General features: G+C 37.1%; 1 protein-coding gene across 1 annotated transcript in view; it reads left to right on the top strand.

Moving 5' to 3' along the window:
• PDK3 (pyruvate dehydrogenase kinase 3) overlaps positions 1 to 24,522 on the top strand; it is a 135,246-nt gene that overhangs the window by 94,931 nt on the left and 15,793 nt on the right. Inside the window, exons 6-9 of the mRNA XM_020989871.2 lie at positions 9,413 to 9,490; positions 16,278 to 16,354; positions 20,001 to 20,102; positions 21,211 to 21,321. Coding sequence (XP_020845530.1) covers positions 9,413 to 9,490; positions 16,278 to 16,354; positions 20,001 to 20,102; positions 21,211 to 21,321 — 368 coding nt within the window. The remainder of the gene's footprint in view (positions 1 to 9,412; positions 9,491 to 16,277; positions 16,355 to 20,000; positions 20,103 to 21,210; positions 21,322 to 24,522) is intronic.

Below are 24,522 nucleotides of genomic sequence, written 5' to 3'. Positions count from 1 at the left end.
AGCCTTGAGGGCCACCCATGGTAAACAGATGTGACTTGGATGAAGATTTACCAAAGGAATCTGAGAGAGAATAGTCAGATGGGTAAAAGGAGAATTAGGAGAGGGCAGTGTCATAAACCTTGAGGGAAAAGCATATCAAGGAGAAGAAGTCAAACAGTACTGTTAGAGGCTACAGAGAGATAAAGAAGGATGAGGATTTTTGTTTGTTTTTAATTGAAAAAAATATTATTTTCAGTTCCAAATTCTCTCCCTCTCACGCTCAGTGAGAAGGCAAGAAGTACAATATGAGTCACACAAAACATTTCCACATTAGCCATATTTCAAGGGAGAAGAATGAAGAAAGAGAAAAAATGTGCTTCAATATGCATCCAGGAGTCCATCAGTTCTCTGTCTGGAGATGGATAACATTTTTCATCATGAGTCCTTTGAAATTATCATGTATCGCTGTATTGATCAGTTGCTGAGTCTTCCACAATTGTTAATCATTACGGTATTACTGTTGCTGTGCACATTGTTCTCCTGGTTCTGCTCGCTTCACTTTGCATCAATTCATATAAATCTTCCCAGGTTTTTCTGAAACCTTCAAGAAGGATGAGGATTGAGAAAAGACCATTAGATTTTGCAGTTAAGAAATCATTGGTAATTTATAGAGAGAAGTTACTCTTGAATGATAAGGTCAGAAGCTAGACTACAGAGGTAAAAGAGTGAGAGGAAAGAAAGTGAAGGTATTAATTGTAGATGACCTTCTAAAGCAGTTTAGCTACAAAAAGGAGAAGAGATATAGGAATGTAGCTAGCAAGGATGGATCAAGTGAGGGTTTTTTGAGTCTAGGGGAGACATACACTTGTTTGTAGAGAACAGTAGACAGGAAGAAATTGAAGATAAATGAGACAGTAGGAATGATAGAGTGGACCAGGTTGGGACACCTGTGTTCTCGAGACCACTTGTGGCCCTCTAGGTCCTCAAATGCAGCCCTTTGATTGAATCCAAACTTCACAGAACAAATCCCCCTTAATAAAAGGATTTGTTCTGTAAAACTTGGACTCAAAAGGTCACAGCCAGGGACCTAGAAGGCCACATGTGGCCTCAGGGCTACAAGTTCCCCACCCTGGAGTAGACAGTCAGCTGGAAAACATGAAATAGAATGGAGTCACTTGTGCTTGTAGAGAGGCTTGCTTTGGCAAGGAAAAGAACCATTTCTGCATGTGTGGAGGGGTAAAAGAGGAGAAAGCAGTACAAGATAATTCATTGACACATTCTGTCTTCAAGCCTTATTATGCAACTGAAATGGCCTTTTCCGAAGTCATCAGGGATATCTTGGAAATGGAAATAGGTTACCCTGTGACAATCACAGGGAGGTCTCTCTTTTAGTCATTGCTGGCAAGATTCTTGCCAGAGTCCTCCTTAATATTCTGATCCTTCATCTGGAAGATGGCCATCTACCCAAGAGCCAGTGTGGCTTCAGAAAGGTCCATTGAACAGTTAATATGGTGTTTGCATTGTCAAGAACAGAACAGACACAACATTTGTTGATCTGACCAAGGCCTTTGATACTATCAGTCATGAGGGCTTGTGGAAAATCAGAGCAAAATTTAGTTGCCCAGAGAAATTCATCCATATAGTACATCAGCTTCATGATGACATGCTTACATAGATTTTGGACAATGGACAGTGCTCTCAATCTTTCCCAGTCACCACTGGAGTGAAGCAGGGCTATGTTCCTAGAGAACAAGGCTTGTTCCTGTGTTTTTTAGTATGATATTTTCAGCGATGTTGTCAGACTCCTATAATGAAGACAAAAATGGCATCAAGGTCAGTTCCATATTGACAGCGAATTATTTTACTAGAAAAGGCTAAAAGCCAAGACTAAAGTGGAGGGAGAGTTGGTGCTCAACTTTTTGTTCACAGATGGTTGTGTACTCAGTGCAGCCTCAGTGGCTGAGATGCAACAGAGTATGGGTTGATTCTCCACCAGACAGCACCACACCATCCATACATGGAACCATCAGTTACAGCAAATGGAGAAATATGGAATGCTGTGGATAAATTAACTTACCTTGGCAATATACTTTCCACTGATGTACATATATATGATGAAGTTGAGGCACACATTAGAATTAGATCAGTGTTTGGGAGGCTCCAAAGGAAAGTATGGGAGAGAAGTGATATTAGGTTGCCTATCAAACTGAAGGTCTATAGAACTGTGGTGCTGACCTCTTTGTTGTATGCCTGTGAAACCTGAACTGCATACCAGCACCATGCCAGGAAGCAGAATCACTTCCATTTGAATTGTTTTAGGAAGATTCTGAAGATCAACTTGCCATACCAGACACTGAAGTCCTTTCTTGAGCTGACCTGCCAAGCATTCAAACTCTGCTGTAGAGAGAGCAACTCTGATGGGTTGGCCATGTTGTTCAAAGACCAAACTGACAACAACCAATCAGTGATCTCTTAATTGCCGAGCCTGATGGGCTTTTTTTGATTCTTAACTTCAGTCAATCAACAAGCAATTATTAAGTGACTGCGTTGTGCCAGACACCCATCTGAGCACCAGGGATTCAAAGACAAAAGGCAAACAGTCTCTTCCCTAAGGACATAAAATTCTAGTAGAGGAGGTAACATCTATGTGTGTAAGTATTCTTCAAAATGAGCGCAGGAAAAGATTTTATGTAGAAGGTGATATTTGAGACGGAGTCTTGAAGGAAACTGAGGATTCCAAGATACAGAGCGAGGTACAAGAGTGCATTCTAAGCCTGAATGGTAACCAGTGGAAAAGACATAGAGATAGGAGAGGGGATGATGTGTGCATAATAGCAAGTAAGCCAGTTGATGGAGGGGAGTGATTTTTTTTAACTTGAAAGGTAGGAAGAGGGGCCAAGTTGTGAGGATCTTTAAATGGGTCAGACAGTTTAGGAATATCACTTGGGTAGCTGGGAAACTTGAGGTTAAGGAGATTAAGTAGGTAATTACAATTAGTGAGTGGAGAGGAGGAAAAGACTTAGGAATTGGTAAGATAAGTGGTTTTCTTAGAAGTGAGGATATTATTGCTGTGTTGAACCTAGGTGACTACGAGAAGGCTGGTAGTGCCTTCTACAGTATTAGGCAAGTTTGGAAAATGAGAGTGTTTGGCAGATAAAGATAAGAATACTAGAAATATTGAGTCTGAGGCGCCTATGGGATATCCATTTTGAAATGCCCACTAATCAGCAAGTAATGTGATACTGGAGCTCAAAAGACACCAGGACGAGATAATATGGACATGGAAATCATCTGCATAGAGATAATAATTGAACTAATGGGAACTAACCCAATCAGAGAGCATTAGGAGAAAAGAAAACCAGGTCCAAGATAGACCTTTAGGTACGCCCACAGTTAGTGTAGCATGGATGTAGTCTAGCAAAAGATACTTACAAGAAATGAACAGATGTTTAGGAAGAGAACTACGAGAGAGTGGAGTCACCAAAAAAAGTTGAAAATACTTCAGAGGAGACCATGAGAAGTTGTATCAAGTGCTTCAGAAAGGGTGAGGACTGAAAAGAACACATTAGATTTGGTAGTGAGGATATCATGGGGTCATAACTGGGACTTCATAGGTCATCTAGGTCAGACCACCTGAGCTAGGGGGTCACCTCACTTTAGAGGGCACCTTGAATAAGCTAAGAGATACCCAGAAGAGGTTGCCCAGAATGGAAAGGGAACTTGAAACATTGCCATAGAAGGAGAATCAGCTGAAGAAATTGGAGATGTGTGGCCTGCAAAAGAAAAGACTTACAGGGAATCTAATGGTGTGGCAAGACAGATTTTCATCTCGGCATAAAGAATAACATTTAATTATTAGAGCAGTCCAAAAATCAAATGAGTTATCTCAGGGTGTAGTGGGCTCCCTCTCCCTGGAGGTCTTCAAGCAGAGTATGGGCAGTAGATGATTTGTCAAAGACATTATAGTGGGGATTCATGCTTTAGGCAGAGGTGTCAGAGGGGATCTGTGCTTTAGACCTTTCCAACTTTATAAGTCTAAGAAAAGTAAAGTTTTAAGTTCTCGCAGAGATATCTTTAAGGGCCTCAGAAGTCCACAGCTTACAGGTTGGGAACTACTGATTTAACTTAATTCAATTCAATTCAGTTCTGTTTAGTTAGTACCTGCTATGTACAAGGCACGGTTTTTGGCACAAGCAATAAAAAAGACAGTCCTTTTCTTCCAAGAACTTACATTCTTCTAGGGAATACATACATATACACACATATATATGTATAACTATAACAAAATAATTTGAGAAAGCAGAAAGCTCAACTGGATTCAAGTGGAAGGGGATCAGGAAAGATTTCCTGGAGGAAATGGCACCTAAGTTCAGTCATAACTATGATAATAATAATCAGCATTTATACAGCACTTACTTTGTTCCAGGCATTGTGTTAAACACTTTGCTGTTACTAACTCATTTGATTCTCACAGCAACCCTGGGAGGGAGGTGCTCTTATTATCCCATTTTATAGCTGAGGGAACTAAGGCAAACAGAGATTAAGTGACTTGCCCAGAGTCACGCAGCTAGTAAGTCTGAGGTCAGATTTGAATTCAGGTCTTCCTATCTCCAGGCCCAGTGCCATATCTCTTTTGCCACCTAGTCTCAAAGGAAGACAAGGGTTATAAGAGGTGGAGATAAGGAGGAAGTGGCGTGGAGGTGGGAGATAAAATGTCTAGACTAGTTTGATTGAAACAGAGTTGCTGGAGTCACATAGTGTGAGATAAGGCTACTAAGAGAGGTAAGAAGGAGCCAGATGGTAGAGGACCTTAAAATCCAGGCTAAGGTGTTGGCATTTTGTCCTGTAGGCATCCTGATGCCCCTGTTTTGTTTCTTCTTTTGGCAGCAGTGGCTAATACTTGTTTTGTCTTTGTGTCTCTGCTTCCTTATTAAGTCAGCCACAATGCTCTATAAACAAACACTTGTGTATTAGTTGGATTGCTGTAATAAAGAAGACTTTATTATATAAACCCTTATGCTATAAAGCTTTTTGAAAAGGGGAACCAAACAGGACTCAAATTTTGCCAGTATTATTAACAATATGCTGTAATAATTATTTTCCAAACTTTTTAAAACTTCATTTGTTACTCTTTAGTCCATAAATATAGACCACACAGTCATTGAAAAAAACTTCAAGTGTTGTGATTTTCTCTTTCACATGATATAGTTTTCCAAATTAGTTGATTAATTTTATGTGAGAATATTTTACTATATGCTGGGGGTGGGGGTGCAAAGATGAGCTCCCAAATTCTATGATTTTATGAGTATACTGGTGAAGATTTCACTGTCATTGCTATGAAAAAAGTTTTTAGTTGTTTCTTAGAGTGCTATCTTGAGTATATCATAATATAATAGGTCTTCTGAAGGATAGGATTCTCTGATTTTTAATGATAATATCTATATCATTAATCATGGCAATTGTTACTGACTTTGTAAAATGTACATTGGTAGTAAAAAAGTTTCTGATGTTAGCCCTAAAAATTGTAGATTTGGAGGAATGTGTTTTTGAAGACTCTGAGTCTCCTACTCTGTGCTAACATCTGTCACTAGGTGGAGATGCAGCATAGCTTGGTGATCTTTGCTAACACAAAAGGCAAGTGAATCTTAAATTTGGGTTTGTCCTTTGAGGTTTTGCATTTCAAAATTTTACATACTCCTGTTACACTATTATAGATTTAAAAAACTTGATATTTAGCATAATTCAAAGGTTTTGTTAGAACCCTTTTAGAGTTTTAAATTAAACTAATATATATTGTAATATGCCAGATTTAGGCTGTACCTCTTCCCACCCCCAGCCAAATCTGACTTGTATAAAGCCTAAGAGAAGCCTATAACTATATTTCTAGTGCCCTAGACATAGCTTAAATTTCACTGGTGTTGAAGCCTGTGCCAAGTGCCCCTGCTGCTCATACTGCAAGATAAAGAAAGCACATACCTTCTCCTTATACCTTGTTAGAATTGGATGCAAGTCCATAGTAACAAAGCTGGATCAAGTACTGCAGATGAATTTCAGAGGCTCCGCGCACCCCTGGGTAAGGGAAGAGGAGCAATTTAGACTATAGGAACAAGTATGCTTATGCTGCAGTCAGAGATGGTTTACAGTTGTCAAAATGTCTCATCTATTTTTAATGTGATAGGGCAGAGTGTGAAAACTCTAGCAGTTAACAGCTAGAAAAAGCTTTAGGAGGTTTTCAAAGGGTTGCCTGTACTGGATTGTGATTCCCTCTTATTTCCATCTTAATTTGTTTCATGTGTCCCTATCTCCTGACCTTTGGCAAAATAATGTCAGGATTCTCCATGTGGTCCATGGTCAGGTCCAATGTGGTTACCAGCAGAACACAGAACACTTAACAGAGTAGGTCTAAGTTATGAGAAGTCATTGGCCCAAAAGTCATGTTTCTAAATCTTTGCAGCTAAACTCAGTTTTCTGTCACCAAAAGACCATCTCATATTGGGGGAATCATTTATGATACGTGTGAGTAACTACCTATATCATTACCCTGATTCCCCTGTAGATAGAGATCTAACTACAAAACCATTTGACTCTTTGTCCTTTCCTGTATCCCTACCTGAAGTGAGATAGGATGGCTAGGGCTGTGTGATGGGGAACGGATTCCTTAGAGTTTTCTGTTCTCTTTCCCAAAGATTTTGTAATTTGGTCAGTCTTGGATTTCACTTGCCACTTTGGACTAGTCCTATGATTTTGCTAATTTAAGGAACTACCTATATGGAAATTATTTCCACTGATACAGACCGGTAGGTCACCTATAAATGATAGATAAAGGCACTAAGAGGTTAAGTCACCTGCCAGTAGGTGTCAGAGATATAGCTTGATCTTGAGTCTTCCTGACTCCAGTGGCAGTTCTTTGTATTATGTATTATATATTACGATAGTTCTTCACAGTTCAAAGCAAAACATAAGTTTACCTTGAATGAATATTCAACATAGGCTCCAAATATTCTCTGTAGTGCCACAATAAATACTGTCTCATTCTTTTCCTTATGCCTTCTGTGTTTTCTTCATGCATAGTTACCATATTAATTACTCTCAAGGATGAGAAAAAAAATATAACAAAGATCCTTGAAGACATCTCAACCTAGCTTAGTAGCTATAAGGTACACACACATGCACTTTACTTGGATACTATGAATGTTCCATAATTTCCCTTCATTGAATCATATTGAAAGTAGTCCACACATCCATATATTATGTGACTCTCATGTTTTACCATAAATCCTCCACAGAAAATCTCTCCAGCATTTTGGTAGCTTTCCTTATTTTGTTTTTATATTTCATATAAAATATTTTGGGTTTATATTTTATATATCATTTTGTTTTATATAATTTTAAAATTATTGCTATATTTTGTTTTTACATCACCTACATTTCCCATTGTATTCCTCCTCAGCTCCTCCAGAGAACCATCTCTTATGATAAAGAATAAAAGAGGAGAAAATGCAGCAAAATTAACCCACATATCAACATTCCATACTCCTCCTTCTGCAAAGAAATGAGGCTAGGGGCCTTTTCTTGTTATTGTTATTTTTCTTGTTCTTTTTATGCCTCAAGTGTCTTGAATGTATTATTCAGGCTATCTGCTTGTTCTCTTTATCTCACTGTCTAGGCCATCTTGTCCTACATCTACTCAGTGATACCTTTTTGATTCTTAGTGGAAATCGCCAGTGATCTTATACAACAGCATACTTCCATCTACAGGGGAGCTTTCTATTGCCCTTTCAGTTGTTTGTAATTTGAATTTTTCTGATGTTATGTTCTGTGAGTCATAGCCAGATAGCATCACTTGGAGAATATTGGTATTGAAGAGATAAATTTTTATAGCAATACTCATTTTTAGATCACTGAAAGCACTCTGATTTTTCATATGCATTCCATGGTACTGCTTAGCTTGGAACCAGCCTATCATCCATCTGCAGTGTCCAAGATGCTTATACTGATGGTCTTATTCATTGAACCACACCTCCAGTTCCATGTTATAATCTGGGCGGTCTAGATTTTTCATGTGACTGGTTAAACTGATATCTTTTGGATTGTTGTAAATTTCAGTGAAAAGGCTTTGTAGCATTTTAGAACTCAAAACAATTAATTTTGGAGTCCATCACCACTTATAAGAAATTCATCTTTTGTTTTGACTTTGTGATGGCTTTCTTCCATGTCGCTAGCAAATGTACATCTCCGTGTTTTAGGTGTTAACTTGCAACAGATTGTCAAAATAGTCTATGTAGTCAAGTCTGCCTTAGAATCCTATATGATTTTGACATACATGAGGCAAATTATTTGAAAATGGCTTTTTAGTTTACGTTTTGTTCTATATAAAGAGCAGTTAGGTGGCACAGTGGATAGAGAACTACCTGTAGTCACAAAGAACTGAGTTCAGTTGTAGCTGTGTGTCATTTAACTATTGTTTGCCTCAGTTTCCTCAATTGTAAAATGAGGATAATAATACTATTTACCTCCCAGGGTTGTGTAAGGATCAAATGACATGTTATTTGTAGAGCGCTTGGCACAGTGGCTGGCATCTAGTAAGCACTAAATGTTTGTCTCTTTTCTCTCTTCCTCTACTCCCCAGTTAGTTATAACCTCTGAATATCACATGTTGTTCTCAAAATTGAAAAGGTAAACTTTTGGCTAGGGCTTGTAAAGAGAAAATTTTTAAGAATCCTAAGTCTAATAAAAAAAATTATAATCCTTGAATTTTAACCTGAGCTTGTAGAGATTAGTAGGCTTTCTTGAAGACTACACAGATAGTGTCATTGTTAGAGCTAGAACTCTATCTCCAAACATAGTCTATTCCAGAGGTTCTTAACAAGATATATTTGAACTTTAAAAACACATATATATTGAGCTATTTCAGTATAATTGGTTTCCTTTGTAATCCTGTGTATTTTAAAACATGATTTTAAGATGGAGGTTCATAGGCTTCACCAGACTGAAAAGTTCCATTTCAGTAAAGAGGAGCCCACCTCTCTATGAAAACTTTGATTCCTGTAGCCACCAGTTAACTTTTTACTTCTGAAATCTTATAGGACTTACAAACTATTCATATATCACATGCTAACTCTGGTTTAATTTACTTGTGTAAATGTTTTGACTTTCTGACCAAACTTTAAATTCCATGAGACAAGAGATCATCTCTTATACTTTTAATTATCTGCACCCAGCAGAGTGCAGCATTGTAGGGATTCATGTATTTATTGAATGAGTGAATAGGATAATTCTTAAATCTATCTATGTAAAAAGTCTCTTTTTTGCCCTTTTTGCTTCAAGGTATGAGGAAGAATTCATAAAAATTGGATCCTTAAAATATTTATACTTTTTTGTCTGTTATTACAGAAAAATAATACAGCTTCTTAAAAAAATTTTTCTCTTGCAGATGCATATGAAACAGCCAAGATGCTTTGTGAACAGTATTATATGGTAGCCCCAGAATTGGAAATTGAAGAATTCAATGGTAAAAATAAAAATTAATTTTGTTGTTTTTTTTTTTTTATATAGGAGATGATTTAGTTGCTGCTAACATGAGCCAACATTTACTATGTAAATGGATACTTATGTGACCTTGGCTAAGACCCTTGAACCTTTCTAGGCCTGTTTCCTTTTCTTTGTAACAGAGACACCAGTACTGAAGTATTAGTTGATATATACCAGCAACTTTGTGAGGGTCAAATAAGAATCTGTATGTAAAATCAACAGTAAAATCATTTTAGACCATTATTATTATGTCAGTCAGTTTTGTCAGGGGATACAAAGAAAGGCAAAAGACAATTCATACTCTCAAGGAATTAAAAGTCTAATGTAGGAGACACCATTCAAACAATTATGTACAAACAAACTACATAGAGGACAAATTGGAAATACTCAGGAGAGTGAAGGCACTAGGATTGAGGGGGATCAGGAAAGGCTTCCTGTAAAGGTGAGGTTTTAGTGGGGACTTGAAAGAAGCCAGGGAGACCAGGAGGCATGGAGGACAGCCAGCAGAGATGCCCAGAGTCAGTAGATGGCATATCTTGTTTGAGGAAAAGCAATAGGGTGTTGTTGTTGTCATTTATCATCATCATCATCACCCCCCTATGCTTGTATTACTTTAAAAGCCTTCTCTCTGCTTTTCCTACTTCTGTCTGGTATCTCCCTTCCAGCCCATCCTGCATCTTGTTGCCATACCAGTTTTTTTAAAAAAATAACTTATTTTTAAAATTTTGAAGCTAAACGCCTAATAAAATAAGCCTTTCCATATAAAAGTAGAACCCCCCCAAAAAAAGGATGTTTGTGCATGAAACTGTAAACTTCCAATACATACTATTTGATTTTTCTTTTAAGTGTATAATAAATTCAACATGTAACTTTCCAAGCTGCCCTGCTTTTTGCGTTCCATCTGGTTTTCCTTCTTTTCTGTTCTTTAAAAAATACTTCAATAATCCTTTTTTTCCTGTCTCTTGTTTTTATAGCAACCCTTTCACTAGCCCTACTCTCCCACCCACCTGCCTTCACACAGGGGAAAAAAAAAAGAATGACAGAGGAGAATAAGACCTTTGTAACAGATCAGATAGGTGTAGCCAAATTCTTATGTTTGTCGTGTCTGGGGGAAAAAAAAACAAGTCATCTTTCTTAACAGATTTTTTATCATGTCACTCTCCAGTCCAAAAATATTAACTCCCCTTTCCCTACCATATCAAGTATGAATTCTTTTGCCTGGCTTTCAGGGCTCTCAAAAATCTGGTGTATTTCATTCATTTATTCAACAAGACTTTTTTAAGGTCTACAGTGGTAAAAGTGTTCTGTCAGGCACTAAGGAAACAAACAACTCATTGGGCTGCCTGCTCTGGCTGTTTGTGAACCTAACCTGCTTATTTTTTGCCTCATTTTTACTCATATCATTTCCTTCATGGATGTGATTTTCTTTTAATCTTCCTTCTGTTCACGTCTTTCAAGTCCTAGCACAGGGCCTACCGTGCCTCCCCCCCCATAAAATCATCTTGACCTGATTAATTGGGCCCATTTATATTTGCCTTTTCTCAGTTCTTATAACTCTTACTCTTTCTACATTTTGACAATCACATTCTTTCACTTTATGTTAGTTCCATCTCTGTAACATAGTTATACACTGTCTAAAAACTTTTTAACCTCATAAATTTGGGGGTTTATATTCCTCATGGCATCAAGCACACAAGATTAAGACAGTTTCTTTGACCTTTGAGAACATCTAGTCCAACCTCCTACTTACTTATAAATGAGACAGTTGAGTCCCACAGAGGTGATGTGGCTTGCTCATTATTTGAGCTGAACTTGTGGGTGAGCTCTGTGAACTTAAGGGCTGTCTTACCTAATCTTTTTTTTTTAAGCCCTCGGGTCTAATTCAATGTTCTGCAAACAGTAGTCTCTTAATATGTGGGGTGTTTTTTGGGGGGAATGAATAGACACTTATTAAAAATTCATTTAATTGAACAATCCTTCAGCATTAGAAACAGCAAGTCTTGATTGGCTTTGAGCATAATGTTTTAGGGTCCTCCTGACTGAAGCACCTTTAAACCTATAGTAGTTTTTCATCCTATTGAACTAAAATGTTGAGCTAGGTTGAGAGGTAGCTATAGACTTTTAGAGGTTACTTCCACTCTGTAAAAACAATTAATTGTTTGCAGTTTAGAAGAGCAGCATCTTCTCTAATGCAGATTAAGTTTTGTTTTGTTTTCAACTAGAACTGTGACTTCATTTGTGTAGAGAGCTCCTGGTAAAGGAAATCCTCTCCACAAATACAGAGCACAACTGCTTTGCCACTTTTCATCTTAAAAGAGTTGCTTGGGAGCACTAAAAGGTTAAGTTATTTGCTCAGGGTAACACAGCTTAGTGTGTCAGAAATGGGAAAGGAAGCCAAGTCTTCCTGACTCTGGGTCTGACTTTTTACCTGCTGTGCCATACTACCTCTGGAATATAGTACATTTCCTCTCCTAGGAAGACTGGGTTCTCCCCAGACCTCTCTGCCTTAATGTAAAAGGAACAGCTAATTCCCAGCTGAAGAACATTAGAGCAGCCTAATATGAGAATATGTAGAATAGGGATGGCAACTCTTCCTATAGTATTTACTCCATTCTCAACAACATAAACTTGCTACACCAGTTAAGTGGCCTTGGTTTATATGTCCCTGATAAGAAACATCTCAGTAGTCCCTCTATGTCTGTTCCTGCTGGTTGAGCATGATTTGACATAACTGTCCAGATTTATATTTGTCGAACTAATGGAACTTAAATTCCTAGGTAGTAACAAATTGCTCTTTTGAGTTAATGGAAGAGTTAACTTCCTCTGAAATCCACAGCAGCAAGTCTATTCTTATTGATTCCCAGATGCCTGCCAGCTGTGTCAGCACATTTGTTGCTAGCCAAGACTGTCACACTGAGCAAATGGAGCACCCGTGTGATAAGATTAAAAAAACAACAACAACAAACCTATTTCCAGTAATTTTTGGAGCCCTCTTTCCTAACAATTAAATAAATTTAGCATAAGGTAGTATTAGTTTGCTACTGTCTCTTGCAATATAGACATGTGTTGCTTTGGGAATCTTTTTAAAGAATATCCCTCAGGGCAGCTAGGTGGTACAGTGGATAGAGCACCAGCCCTGCAGTCAGGAGGACCTGAGTTCAAATGTGACCTCAGACCAAACACTTGACACTTACTAGCTGTGTGACCTTGGGCAAGTAACTTAACCCCAATTGCCTTTAAAAAAAAAAAGAATATCCCTCACTTGTGACAAGTAAAAGTTTTCCCTGTATAAATGGAAATAGGAAATTAGTGCTGGGTATCTCCTAAAAATAGTCACATTTCGAGTGCTACCTAAATGCCTCCATTTTAAATGGATTTATACTATAATGCAGTAAAATTAGTGTCAAAAAGGAATTCTGCAGGTTTTCTTTATCTGGGTTTTAGCAAAGTATGTGAGTCTCTTGTGCTATTCTTGTGGGCAAGGAGAGACATGGGCTACACTGTAGTATGATTAGGTAAACTATAACAGGACCTATAGAATAGCCATTAATATGTCTGTTTATATTTACACTGAGATCTTTAGTAGAGGCGCGTAGTTATCTGTGCTTGGTCCTCTTAATATTTAACATTTTTATCAGTGACTTAAAGGCATAAATAGCATGCTTAGCCAATTTTTAGAAGACACTAAATGGGGAGGAGTAGCTAACATGCTAGATGAATTTACTCAAATGAAATTTAGTAGGGATAATTTAAAATACTATGCTTTAGTTTAGAAAAGCATAAAATAAGGAAATCATGACCAGACAGTGGTTTTTCTAATCTTAGAATGCAGAAATAGGCACCACAAGTAGAAGTTGCAGAGAGGCAGATCTTTATGTTGGATGTAAGGAAAAACTTTCTAAAAATTAAAGTGATCCAAAAGTACAATTGGCTGCCTTGAGAAGTAATGGATTCATACTTGCTAGATTAGGGTTTTCAGAAAGTTTGGACAACCATTTGTCAGGTGTGTTATGGAGGGAATTTTGGTTCAGGTATGAATTAAATTAGCAGTCTCTTCCAATTCTGAGATTCTGTGTTAGTAAAGCATATGCCATATCTCCCTCATGACCTAGCCCTCTAATATCCTGAATTTCTCCATTTCCTTTTTTGACTACAAATGTGCACACTTCTCTGTTAGATAAGTATTTCAAGGATTCATGATTTAATTGGTGTGGGTATACTCTCTACTAATGCACAGTGAAATCTTCTGTACCTTAGTAAACAGTATTCATGAGTTTTTGTGGCTGAAAAAAATTAATTACCTGGTGGCCACCAGGTATTAAATCTGTCTCAGCCCCACATGCTTGGCCCTTGGACAAGATCACTTTGGCTGAATATAGATTGACTGAGTAGAAATAATATGGAATAAATATAAAAAAGATACACAGGAACAAGATTTTGAATAAGCATTTTAAGTTAATGTATTATAGAAGCCATAGGCAGTCTCTGAAACTCCTCAAACAGAAGAGTGTTCATATTCAGACCCTTTAGGAATATCAATTTGGCTGCTGTGTGGAGGATGGATTGGAGACTGAAAACAGGCCAAGCAATTAGAAGGCTATTGCAGTAGTCCAAATAAGAGGTAATAAAGGATTTAAGGCATTTCAGGGTCTCCCTTGCCGTATTTGGTTACTGAGAGAAATTACTGACCGTCAATAGCCTAATTAATAAGTTAATTATTCATTACCCACAGACTCTGTTTCTTGGGATTTTCAGTTGTCTTAGTCTGGACCAATTGTTAAATTTTCAGTGTGAGCATTTACACCTCATAAATCTACAAAGGCTGTATCAGAGCTTGAGTTATGTTGTTCTGTTGATTGGACTAAAGAAAGTGATGGAGAAAATGTTCATAATACATATTAAACTTAAAAATATGTCTCCTTGTTCAACATTTGCCGGCACACCACTGGGTAGAGCAGAGTGGGTCTGAGGAGGGATAGGGGTTGGGGCTGAGGAAAGGGCAGAAGGTGTTTTTTTTCCTAGGCAGCGTTGGATTCTCAACCATAGAAATTTAGAGAAAAGAGAGTTGGTTAGCCATAGTTTGAATAATTAAAATAGCATTTCTTTGAGCTTCTTATTCCTAGGTAGGCCCTTCTTAGTGCTAATTAAGGAATCATTTTTCATTTTTTTTCTCCCAACAAAGTAGAAGCAATCATTTAATATTATTACCTAGTTATATAGCTTAAACCTTTATAAGAAAGAAAACAGGGTCAGATAAAATAAGAAATTAGAAGGCAAAACAGGAAAAGGATTGTACAGGGTCTGGGTGTAGCTTTAGAAAAGATTTACATTTTTTTAATGGACTGACTAGAGAGTAAAATATCTTGAATTATAGTGGTATCTTAGATCATTGTATTCTAGTCAATCAAAAGGAAGATTTTATGTGTAGTTTTCAGGGTCTTCATTTGTTCCCACCTGAGAACGCATAAGTGTTCACAGCCCCCTTTTCAGCATGTTAATCTGCCTGGGCATGTTTCAGCAATTCCAAGAGCTTAGTCCTAAGGTAAGTTGTACATAATCATATACCAGTGGCATAGCAGAATTTGAATGCTCCCTGTTTTTGAATTTCTAAAATGCCACACCCAGCTAACCATCGTTATGTTTGAGATTGCATGTTAGTAGTTGTTGTTAGGTTGAGTTTACTGTAGTCCAGGTGGGTGTGGTTTATATTGCTATAATCTATAGTTAGTTTTTTCATAAAATCCCTATTAGGTAGCTTTAGAGCACAATGAGAGTGTAGAGCTCTGAAGTTCTAATAACAATCCTTAGTTATAGAGCTTAAACCCTTTTTTTCCCCCCAAATGGGGATAAAAGTAAGAATCCATATTTGTAATTTCATTCATGTTTGGAACTCACATTATAGAAACTCCCTCTAGGCAGATTTAAATAAATTAGTAAACATTTATTAAGCATACACTATTGCCAGGTATGGTGCAAGAGATAAAAATAAAAGAATGAAACAATCCTTCCTCTTAAGGAGCTTACATTCTAACGGGGGAGACAAGAAGTACATGTAAGGCTATCCGGAGTAAAAAGAATAAATAGAAGGTAATTAAATACAACAGAAGAAAGGCAGTAACAGTTGTTGTGATCAGGAAAGGCTTAATGTAGAAGATGGTATTTGAACTGTCTTGAAGGGAAAGGAAGATTCTCTAATACGTGATGAGGAAGGAGCACATTCCAGCCTTGGGACAGCCAGGGCAAAGGCACTCAGATGGGTGAAGCATTGTTGCATGTGAGGCCAATGTTAGGCAGAATTGTGGAGTATAGGAGCTGAAGTAATATCCCAGGAGGTTGGAAAGATAGGTTGGGGCCAGGCTGGGAGGATTTTAAAAGCTAAACAGAGGACTTGGTAATTTATCCTCGAGGCAATAGGGGGCCTCTGGAGTTTATTGAGTAGAGGAATGACAGGGTTGGATCTGCACTTAAGGAAAATCACTTTAATAAGAGTGTATACTAGTGGGGAGAGGCCAGAGAAACCAATTTGATGGTTATCAGAACTGGTCTATTCTTAGAGAAATAATTAAGGAACTGTTAGATTAAGTCATTTAGCTAGGATTACATACTTATTTAATAGGGAATTTTCTTGACTCCAAGATCAATCCTTATCCACTGTTTATGCTTTCTCGCTACCTCTTAGACATGCGTTATATGTACAACACAAAGATTCTTGCATCTTTTCATACTTTTGTCCTTCAACGAGGACTTTGTTTTTTGTTTGTTTTCAGCAAAAACTCCAGACAAGCCTATTCAGGTAGTTTATGTGCCCTCACATCTGTTTCATATGCTGTTTGAATTGTTCAAGGTAAGTGAAACCTAAGAATATTGAAACATCTTCATTTTAAATTACTTTGATTGATCTGTAACATATTCATTAGATTAGCATAAGAATAAGACTTTGCATAACCATTTAAAAAGTCCTATTTTGATGTCCTGTGTGTTTATCATGCATTTTGTACTATACAAGTCAAAGTTGCTGTGTACAGTATATTCTTTGTGAGTATTGGTACACATTAATGTGGAAATAATTTTACTGTAGTGAATTTTAAGTCCTTTTCATATTGGATGTTGTTAATTATGTGAAATGATGGGTACTTTGGACATACAAGTTCCTGGAAAAGGCTTTAATGAATGATACACATATCACAAATGTATTTATTAATATCTTGTATGTTAGGGATCTGTAAGGATGTAGAGGGCCACAGACAATTCACAAGATCTCACTGAAGGACTGAGGCCCCTCTCAGGTGCTGGTCCGTGTGCAAATTGCCTGGTTTGGTGCTCCGTCCTATGCATCTCTAACTTCCCTAGTTACTCATTAGTCATTAACAGTGTATTTGTGATTGGTAGTAGGTAAGTGCATGGACTGTGCACGTACTGTCCTTGAGCACAGCATGGGCTATACGTCATTGTAACTCGTGAAAAAGTTCCTTTTATTTTACTATGTAAGTAAGTGCTTTCTAAAAATAAATGGAGTTGCTGCCATCCTTTCTCCCGCCTCATCAATGCATGCTTGGAGTGAAAGATCAAGCTGGTCTTGATTCTTCAGGTGATTGGGAAATCCTAGGTCCTGGGTAGGCTCTATAGCCAAGTGAAAAGGTCGCGACACTTATATTTCCAAATATTGCTATTATTCCTATAATGTACTGTAAGCCTTTTGCATACCTAAGTCAATCAAATTGATTTTCACACAGCTGAGGCATGGAGAAAGTATATAGGAGATGAAGGGGAAAAGAGAAGAATCTTTATTACTTCCATTAAGTTGCTGACTAAGTTGTGACTGATCTGTTTTGGTTTCACTTCTAGTAAAAAGTAATAAATAATAAATTTACTATACAAAATGTAGTCATTGGGTTTACAGAGGCGATATCACAAGCAGAAGACATTTTGATCTAAATTTTCATAGTCTTATCTGTTTGCATTTATGAAACATTAATTGTACACCTGAGAGATCACAGTTGTACTGATTTGCTTCCAAAAAATTGTGGTGTTAACTGATTTAGCTTTTTAAGGTAGAGATGTGGGCATTGAATTATGAACTTCCTCTTTAACAGCTTTGACTTTCTTAAGTTTGCTTTTTTACCTAATGTTTCTTTTACTTTTTCACAGCAATATAATTATTTTTTATGGAAAACATGAATCTTTTCTTCCTTGTCAGGCTCTCTGGAGGAAAGTGTTCCGTAAATATAGAATAATAAATATGATTTTATGTGAAAGTATCAGCTTCAGTAGGCTCAGTTCACAAGAACATTTCAACTTGGATAAAAAAAAATCCTTCTAGAATGATGTTCCCCAAACATTTTTGATCTCATACTCCTCTGTCAGTAAAAAGATATTTTTTGAATTTGTACCCCCAATATCTAAATATTTAGTTATTTGTAAATTATATACAGTATACAACTTGCACAGAAGTTAGAAGATAAGAAGGATGAGATAAATGTGAAATAGTATTTGATACAAGAGTCAACAAGGAGCTGATAGGGAATGTGGAATATAAAAGTAGAGGAGTGACATCATCATACCCTTGTTTTAGGGAAATCACTTAAGCAGCTGTGTGAAGGACAGATTGGAGAGGGGAGAGATGAGGGAGACCAATTAAAAGGCTATTAACCATAGTCCAGGTAAAAGGTGAGGAGGTTCTGAACTTGGGTGATGACTCTGTGAGTAGAAAGGGGTTGGATTTGAGAGATGTGGAGGTAGGAAAAAAAGATTTGGGAACTGATTGAATATGTGGGCTGAGGGAAAGTAAGGAGTCAGAGTTGACATAAGATTGTGATGACCTGGATGACTTCATGATAGGTAAAAGAGAAGTTTGGAAGAGGGGTGTTTTAGGGAAGAAAGATAATATAATGATTTCTGTAATGTGGACCACAATCTTTCCATGTCTCTTTATCTTTTATGACTCTGTTCCACCTAGAATGAAAAGAGAAAAGGCACTTCTCATTAGTCACCTCCACTAGGTACAGAGCCTACCTTCCAGGGACACCCGCCATAGCCAGGAAATGGGTCATGCAGCCAGAATTTCCAAATGGCATCTGAGATCCCTACCCTAGGCCCAGAAGGAGAGAGACTGGGAGCTTGAACAGAAGGAGTTAGAAAGAGTGCAGGGGAGTATTGGAAGTTCAAGATGGGTGTGGTAATGTGTTGATAAGTCTTAGTCTGTGTCACAGAGTGGTAAGTGACCTCTCTTCCTGTTCTTCCATTGGTTGACCACACAATTTTACTCCCTGGAGTAAAACCACAGTCCCCCAGAAATTCTGGAAAGACCTGTTTTAAAGAGTAAAGATTTTAATAAGATAAGTATCACAAAGAAAATAAATACTTCGATCACAGAATCATATGAAGAGATGCGGAAGGAATCTTACATATCCTGTAGTCAGAGATGTCAGACACACAGCCCACAACCCTCCCAAGTGTGGCTGAAACCAGATTAAAATCTAATTGGGAAATATTTATCAAAATAAATAAAAATACAATAAAACATAGATACTATTAGTATGTGGTTTTCTAAGTCAGTGTGTGGCCCACAGGGATCATTATGGACAATTTAGTTTGCCCCAATATCTTTTTAGTTTGATACAGCTGCTTCATTTTATGTATGGAGAAATTGTTTCAGAAAAGCTAAGTGATTTATTCAAAGTCACAAAGATAGTAAGTGCAGAGTCAGGTCTTCTGACACCAAACCCAATGCTTCTTCCATGGGTCATGGGAGTATATTTCAATACATAAGGAAAACTTGATTTCATAATTTGGATACTACTTTCAACAGTAGAAACTACAACCTCTTTTATCTTTTAGTAGATGACTGTCCTAAGTGACAGTCCTAAGCTGTCCTAAGGGGCAACTAACTAGGTAGCACAGTTGATAGAGTGCTGAGCCTGGAAGTCAGGAGGACTCATCTTTACCTAAGGAGATTAGCAGATCAGCAGTTATTCCATAAATTAAGTTCTTAGCAAGTTGCCTTGGTAGGAGGCAATATCCACTTGGAAAGGGGAAAAGAGGGGAATAAATATGTAGCCAGGCACTGTGCTGAGCACTTTACGAATATTATACCATTTATTCCTCACAACAGTCCTGGAAAGTAGGATGTTGTTGTTATCCTCATTTTCTAGTTGTGGAAATTGAGGCATAATGCAGAGCTGCATACTCAATATATGTCAGAGGTAGAACATAAACCCAGGTTTTCCTGACTCCCAAACTGACCGGTTCTTTATCTGTTACATCTTTCTGTCTTTGTGGAGAACAAATACTCCTCTCATCAAATATTCATCTAAGAAATAATATGTGCAAATTATATTATGTTAGCCAAGGGAATGAAATAAATTATTCTCTTTATAGTTCTTTTTTTAAAAATCTGTTTAGCTACTTGTTTCTCAAGAAAGACAGGTAGTTATATAGGTAGACTTATGGGGGGAAAGCACCAAAAGCTTTTTTTTTCTCTTAAACTTTAGAACTCAATGAGAGCAACAGTAGAACTTTATGAAGACAGAAAAGAAGGTTACCCATCTATTAAAACTCTAGTAACATTGGGCAAAGAAGATTTATCCATTAAGGTAACTGTTTTATTAATGTTTTTACTTTCATAATATTCAGAATTTTTTAAATTAAATTTTAATTCTTTTCTAATTAATAAGCATTCATTTTTATCTCCCTTCCATCTCTCCCTACCCTCCCCCCCAAAAAAAAGAGAAAAAAGAAAATCCTTGCAGTTGATATGAATAGTCATACAAAAAAAAATTCTCCTTTTGTCCATGTCCAAAAATGTGTGTCTTAGTCTACATGACCTTTTGTCACATGGAATGAATCAAATTTCTGACAAGAGCTGTATAGTGTTATTCACTATTGATAGGTAGCATTCTTCACTATTGGTCCTCTCTAGTCACGAACCTGATTATTGTGTTGATCAGAGTTAAGTCTTTCAAGATTGTTTGTTTTTGTAGTGTTGTTATTATTATATACATCATATTCATGGTTCTGCTTCATTGTGCATCAGTTCATGCCAGGCTTTCCAGGCTTTTCTGAAACTATCCCCTTCATCATTTCTTATAGCATCATATTATTCCATTACATTCATATACCACAATGTGTTCAGCCATTGCTCAATTGAAAGGCACACCCCCTTGGTTTCTAGAGGTTATTTTTTGCCATAACATAAAGAGAAAATTTATATGTCTTTGTACATGTAGAACTTCTTCCTTGTTCTTTGTGCCCTTTGAAGTACAAATAGTGCTATCATTGGGTTACAGGGTACTTATAATTTAGTAACTTCTGTTTCCAAATTCCAAATTACTTTCCAGAATGGCTGGACCAGTTTGTATTTCGACCAGCATTTTATCATTGTACCTGTTTTCCCACAGCTACTCTAGCAGTTGTCATTTTCCTTTTTTGGTAAACTCTGCCAACTAATGGGTATGAGGTAGAACCTCAGAGTTGTTTCAATTTGCATTTTAAGTTCTTTTAAGCTTCATAACAAGAAATCACATGTGGTGACTTTCAGGTAGAAATTTCATGATGTTCATAAAGTTAGCATTTTACTAGTGTATTTATATTACTCAAAGTGCATGTATACTTTTAGAATATTTCAGGTAATTATTTTCTATAGTTAATGTAATATTTGTCATATGCCACTTTTGAGAAGATTCTAATTTTTATATGTTATAGATAAGTGACCAAGGTGGTGGTGTTCCACTGCGAAAAATAGATCGTCTGTTTAATTATATGTATTCAACTGCTCCCAGACCTAGCCTCGAACCAACAAGAGCAGCACCTTTGGTAAGATTCCACAAACTTAACTAAACAAGATTCTTAATGTAAATCATTGACTTGATTCTTTCTTAAAAAAACAACAACAACAACAACAAAAACCAACAACCCAGCAACAACACAAAGCAACCTTTCCTTTTTTGTTTTTACTTAAAAAACTTTTAAATCTGTCTTAAATATCGCAGTAGTCCAGGCATAAAATGCTGAGGGCTTGAAACAATATGGTCATTGGAAAGAAGTGGACAGGAGAGATGTTTTGAAGGTAGAAATGAGAAGACTTGACAACAAATTGAGTGTGTGAGTGAGCGCAAGTAAAGAATGAAAGGTGACACTAAGGTTGGGAGCTGAAACAGCTGAGAAGATGCTGATGTCCTAGGCGGCAATAGCAAAGTTCGAAGGATGGGGGAGAGTTTGGGAAAAAGCATAATGAACTCTGTGTTAGACTTCCTGAGTTTGAGATATTTGCAAGACAAGCTCAATATGTCTAAGGGGCAACTGTTGATGTGACAGCAGAGCTCAGGAGAGATGTTAGAACTGGATATAGATCTGGAAATCCTCTGCTTAGAGATGATAATTAAGTCATGGGAACTAATAAGACCCTCCAAACAAGATGTTGTATAAGGATAAGAAAACAGGCCACACCTTCTGGGGGTGGGGGGAGGTGTAGGTCAGTGAGCATGCCTATATGAAGATTCCAGCAAAGGAGACTGAGAAGGAGCAGTTAGGTAGGAAAAAAACCAAAAGAGAGCTGAGTCATGAAAACCTAGGGAGCAGAAGTATAGTGCTCAGGAATGTCAGAGGCTGCAGAGGGGTCAAGAAGGATGAGTACTGAGAAAAGTCCATTAAATTTGGCAATTAAAAGATTGTTGATAACTTTAGAGACCACAGTTTCAGTTGAGTAATGAAGTCAGAAACTATATTGCAGAAAGTTTAGAATTGAATGAGTGGAGAGGAAATAGACACACTAGGCATATAGATGACTTTTTTAAAGGAATTGAAGAGGAGGAACAATTTATAGTGTGATAACTAGCAGCTGGGGTGGGGGTTGTTGGATCAAGTGAGAGTATGTTAAGAATTGGGGAGACCAGGGACATGTTTGTAGGTTTGTGGGAGGCAGCCAAGAGATAGGGAAAGATTAAGGATTAGAGTGGAGAAAACAGAAGGGGCAATCTGCGGGAGAAAATGGGATGGAAGGGAATGACCTGTGCACATAGAGGTTTGCCTTGGCAAGATGTGGGTAAAGGAGGAGATAATAAAGGAAGGCATCTAAGTTGTGTGACATGAAGAAAGAACTTTCAGCAAATGGCCTTAATTTTTCCTGTGAAGATTTTTCTGAGACAAGAAAGTGGGATAAAATAAACTCTGTTGTTTTGCTTTTCAGATCCTTTACTGCCTGGCCTTATTTTACCTTTTCGGCCTCATATGTTACTCTCCTTCATATCTGCAGTCTAGCTAAACTGGCCTTCTTGGTATTCTTCACCGGCATGCCATCTCCCACATCTATGTTTTCAACATGCTCTACTTTCCTAAACTGATCCATATGTATTTTGAATTTATTCTGTATATACTTGTATATTTATGTATTGTTTTCTCTAATAAAATGTGTTCCCCTTGAGAACAGAATTAGTTTTCTTCACTTTTTCTTTGTATCTCTAGTGCCTAACACAGTATTTGGTATGTAGTAGGCACTTAATAAATACTTTTGATTGATTGAAAGAAAGGGTTTTTTTTTTATGATTGGTGATTCCCAAGAAATTTTTCTAGTGTTGGGAGACCTAGAGAGGTAGGCATTAAAATATGTCCTTAGTTCAGGAGTAAACTCCTACTCTCACAGGATTCCCAGTAAATTGGTTCTCATCTTTCCAGGTTGATTTAGGTGTGATGGGCTAAACTACATGAAATTTCAAGGTTTACCATGCTTAGGGTTTTAAAGTTTTTCATTCAACATAGAAATTTACATATCCACTTTGTGTTCGTGATATATATGTTCCTTATAAGCTTGTAAGTGTCTTCATCATGACTGTGGTAAGGATTTCTTTCCTTCATTGTTATATCAAAACAAAGTGGACGTATATTCTTTTGTATTTATGTTGTCAGAGATGCCGGTGACTCTAAGTAGATAACATTTTCGGGGAAAATACATGAAATAAAGGACTGTTTGTTGCTTTTTTAATTTGGCAGCAGGTAGCCCATTCTTTTGGCAACTATCTGGGTCCCATAGTTAAAGACATGTAAATTATGATATTAAGGACGTTTCAGAGAGTCTCAGAAAGCTGGAAAAAAGACATAAATGAAAATTGGAAGGAATTATTTTTAATCCTGAGTCATCTGGAGCATTATGACTCTAGCCAGAAATAATAGTGCAAGTATGGGTACTACCTGTAGATTTTATAGATGCAGCTGGAGTAATACTTGGTATTCTCAAACTTGGGTCATCTCCCATATCTGTGTTGGGTGTCTTAGAGCCCCTGTCCCTCCCTGTTCCTAGCATTGCTTTATTGCCAGCATGAGAACCTCTTGATGGCTACCAGTAACTGTGTAAAGAGAGAGGCAGGTGAGAAAGCATTAATTTTATACTACCCATTAAAAAAAGCGTGATGCACCTTTTAAATTGAAAACCATATTGATGTCACTGCATTACATTAAAAGTTCTTGAGTTAAGGAAATTGTATATAAATTATATGTGCAGCAAAATTGGCATCTGAATAGTGGCACTTCATGAGCATGTTCATTTTTTAAAAAATATATTAAGAATTTGAAATCAATAGATACAAACATTTTCATATTCAAAGAAAGCCAGAAAAATAGGGTTGTTTTTAACACTAAATGTATACAACTTGGTTTTATATATATATATATATATATATATATATATATATATATATATATATATGTTAAATTTACTATTGCTATGCTTGTCTTTGTGCCCTTCTGAACATTCTTCTTTTCTCCTGTGTATATTTTTAAATGTTTCATTGATATTTTTTCCTTTTTTTGTTTTGCCATACCTATCTCTCTACTGTTGCTGTAATTTACACACACACACACACACACACACACACACACACACACACACACCCCTCTCTACCTTGTATTAAGTATATTCAACCGAAACAACTGAGTGTTTTGTATTGGCTGTGTCTAAAAATATGTCTCGTTCTGCACCTTCAACCAAGAGATGGGAGGCATGCTTCACTGTCATATATTCAT

This window comes from Phascolarctos cinereus, unplaced genomic scaffold (assembly GCF_003287225.1).
Source record: "Phascolarctos cinereus isolate Bilbo 61053 unplaced genomic scaffold, phaCin_HiC Scaffold_726;HRSCAF=1367, whole genome shotgun sequence".
Taxonomy (NCBI): Eukaryota; Metazoa; Chordata; class Mammalia; order Diprotodontia; family Phascolarctidae; genus Phascolarctos; species Phascolarctos cinereus.
This window is presented reverse-complemented; position numbering and strand designations above follow the sequence as displayed.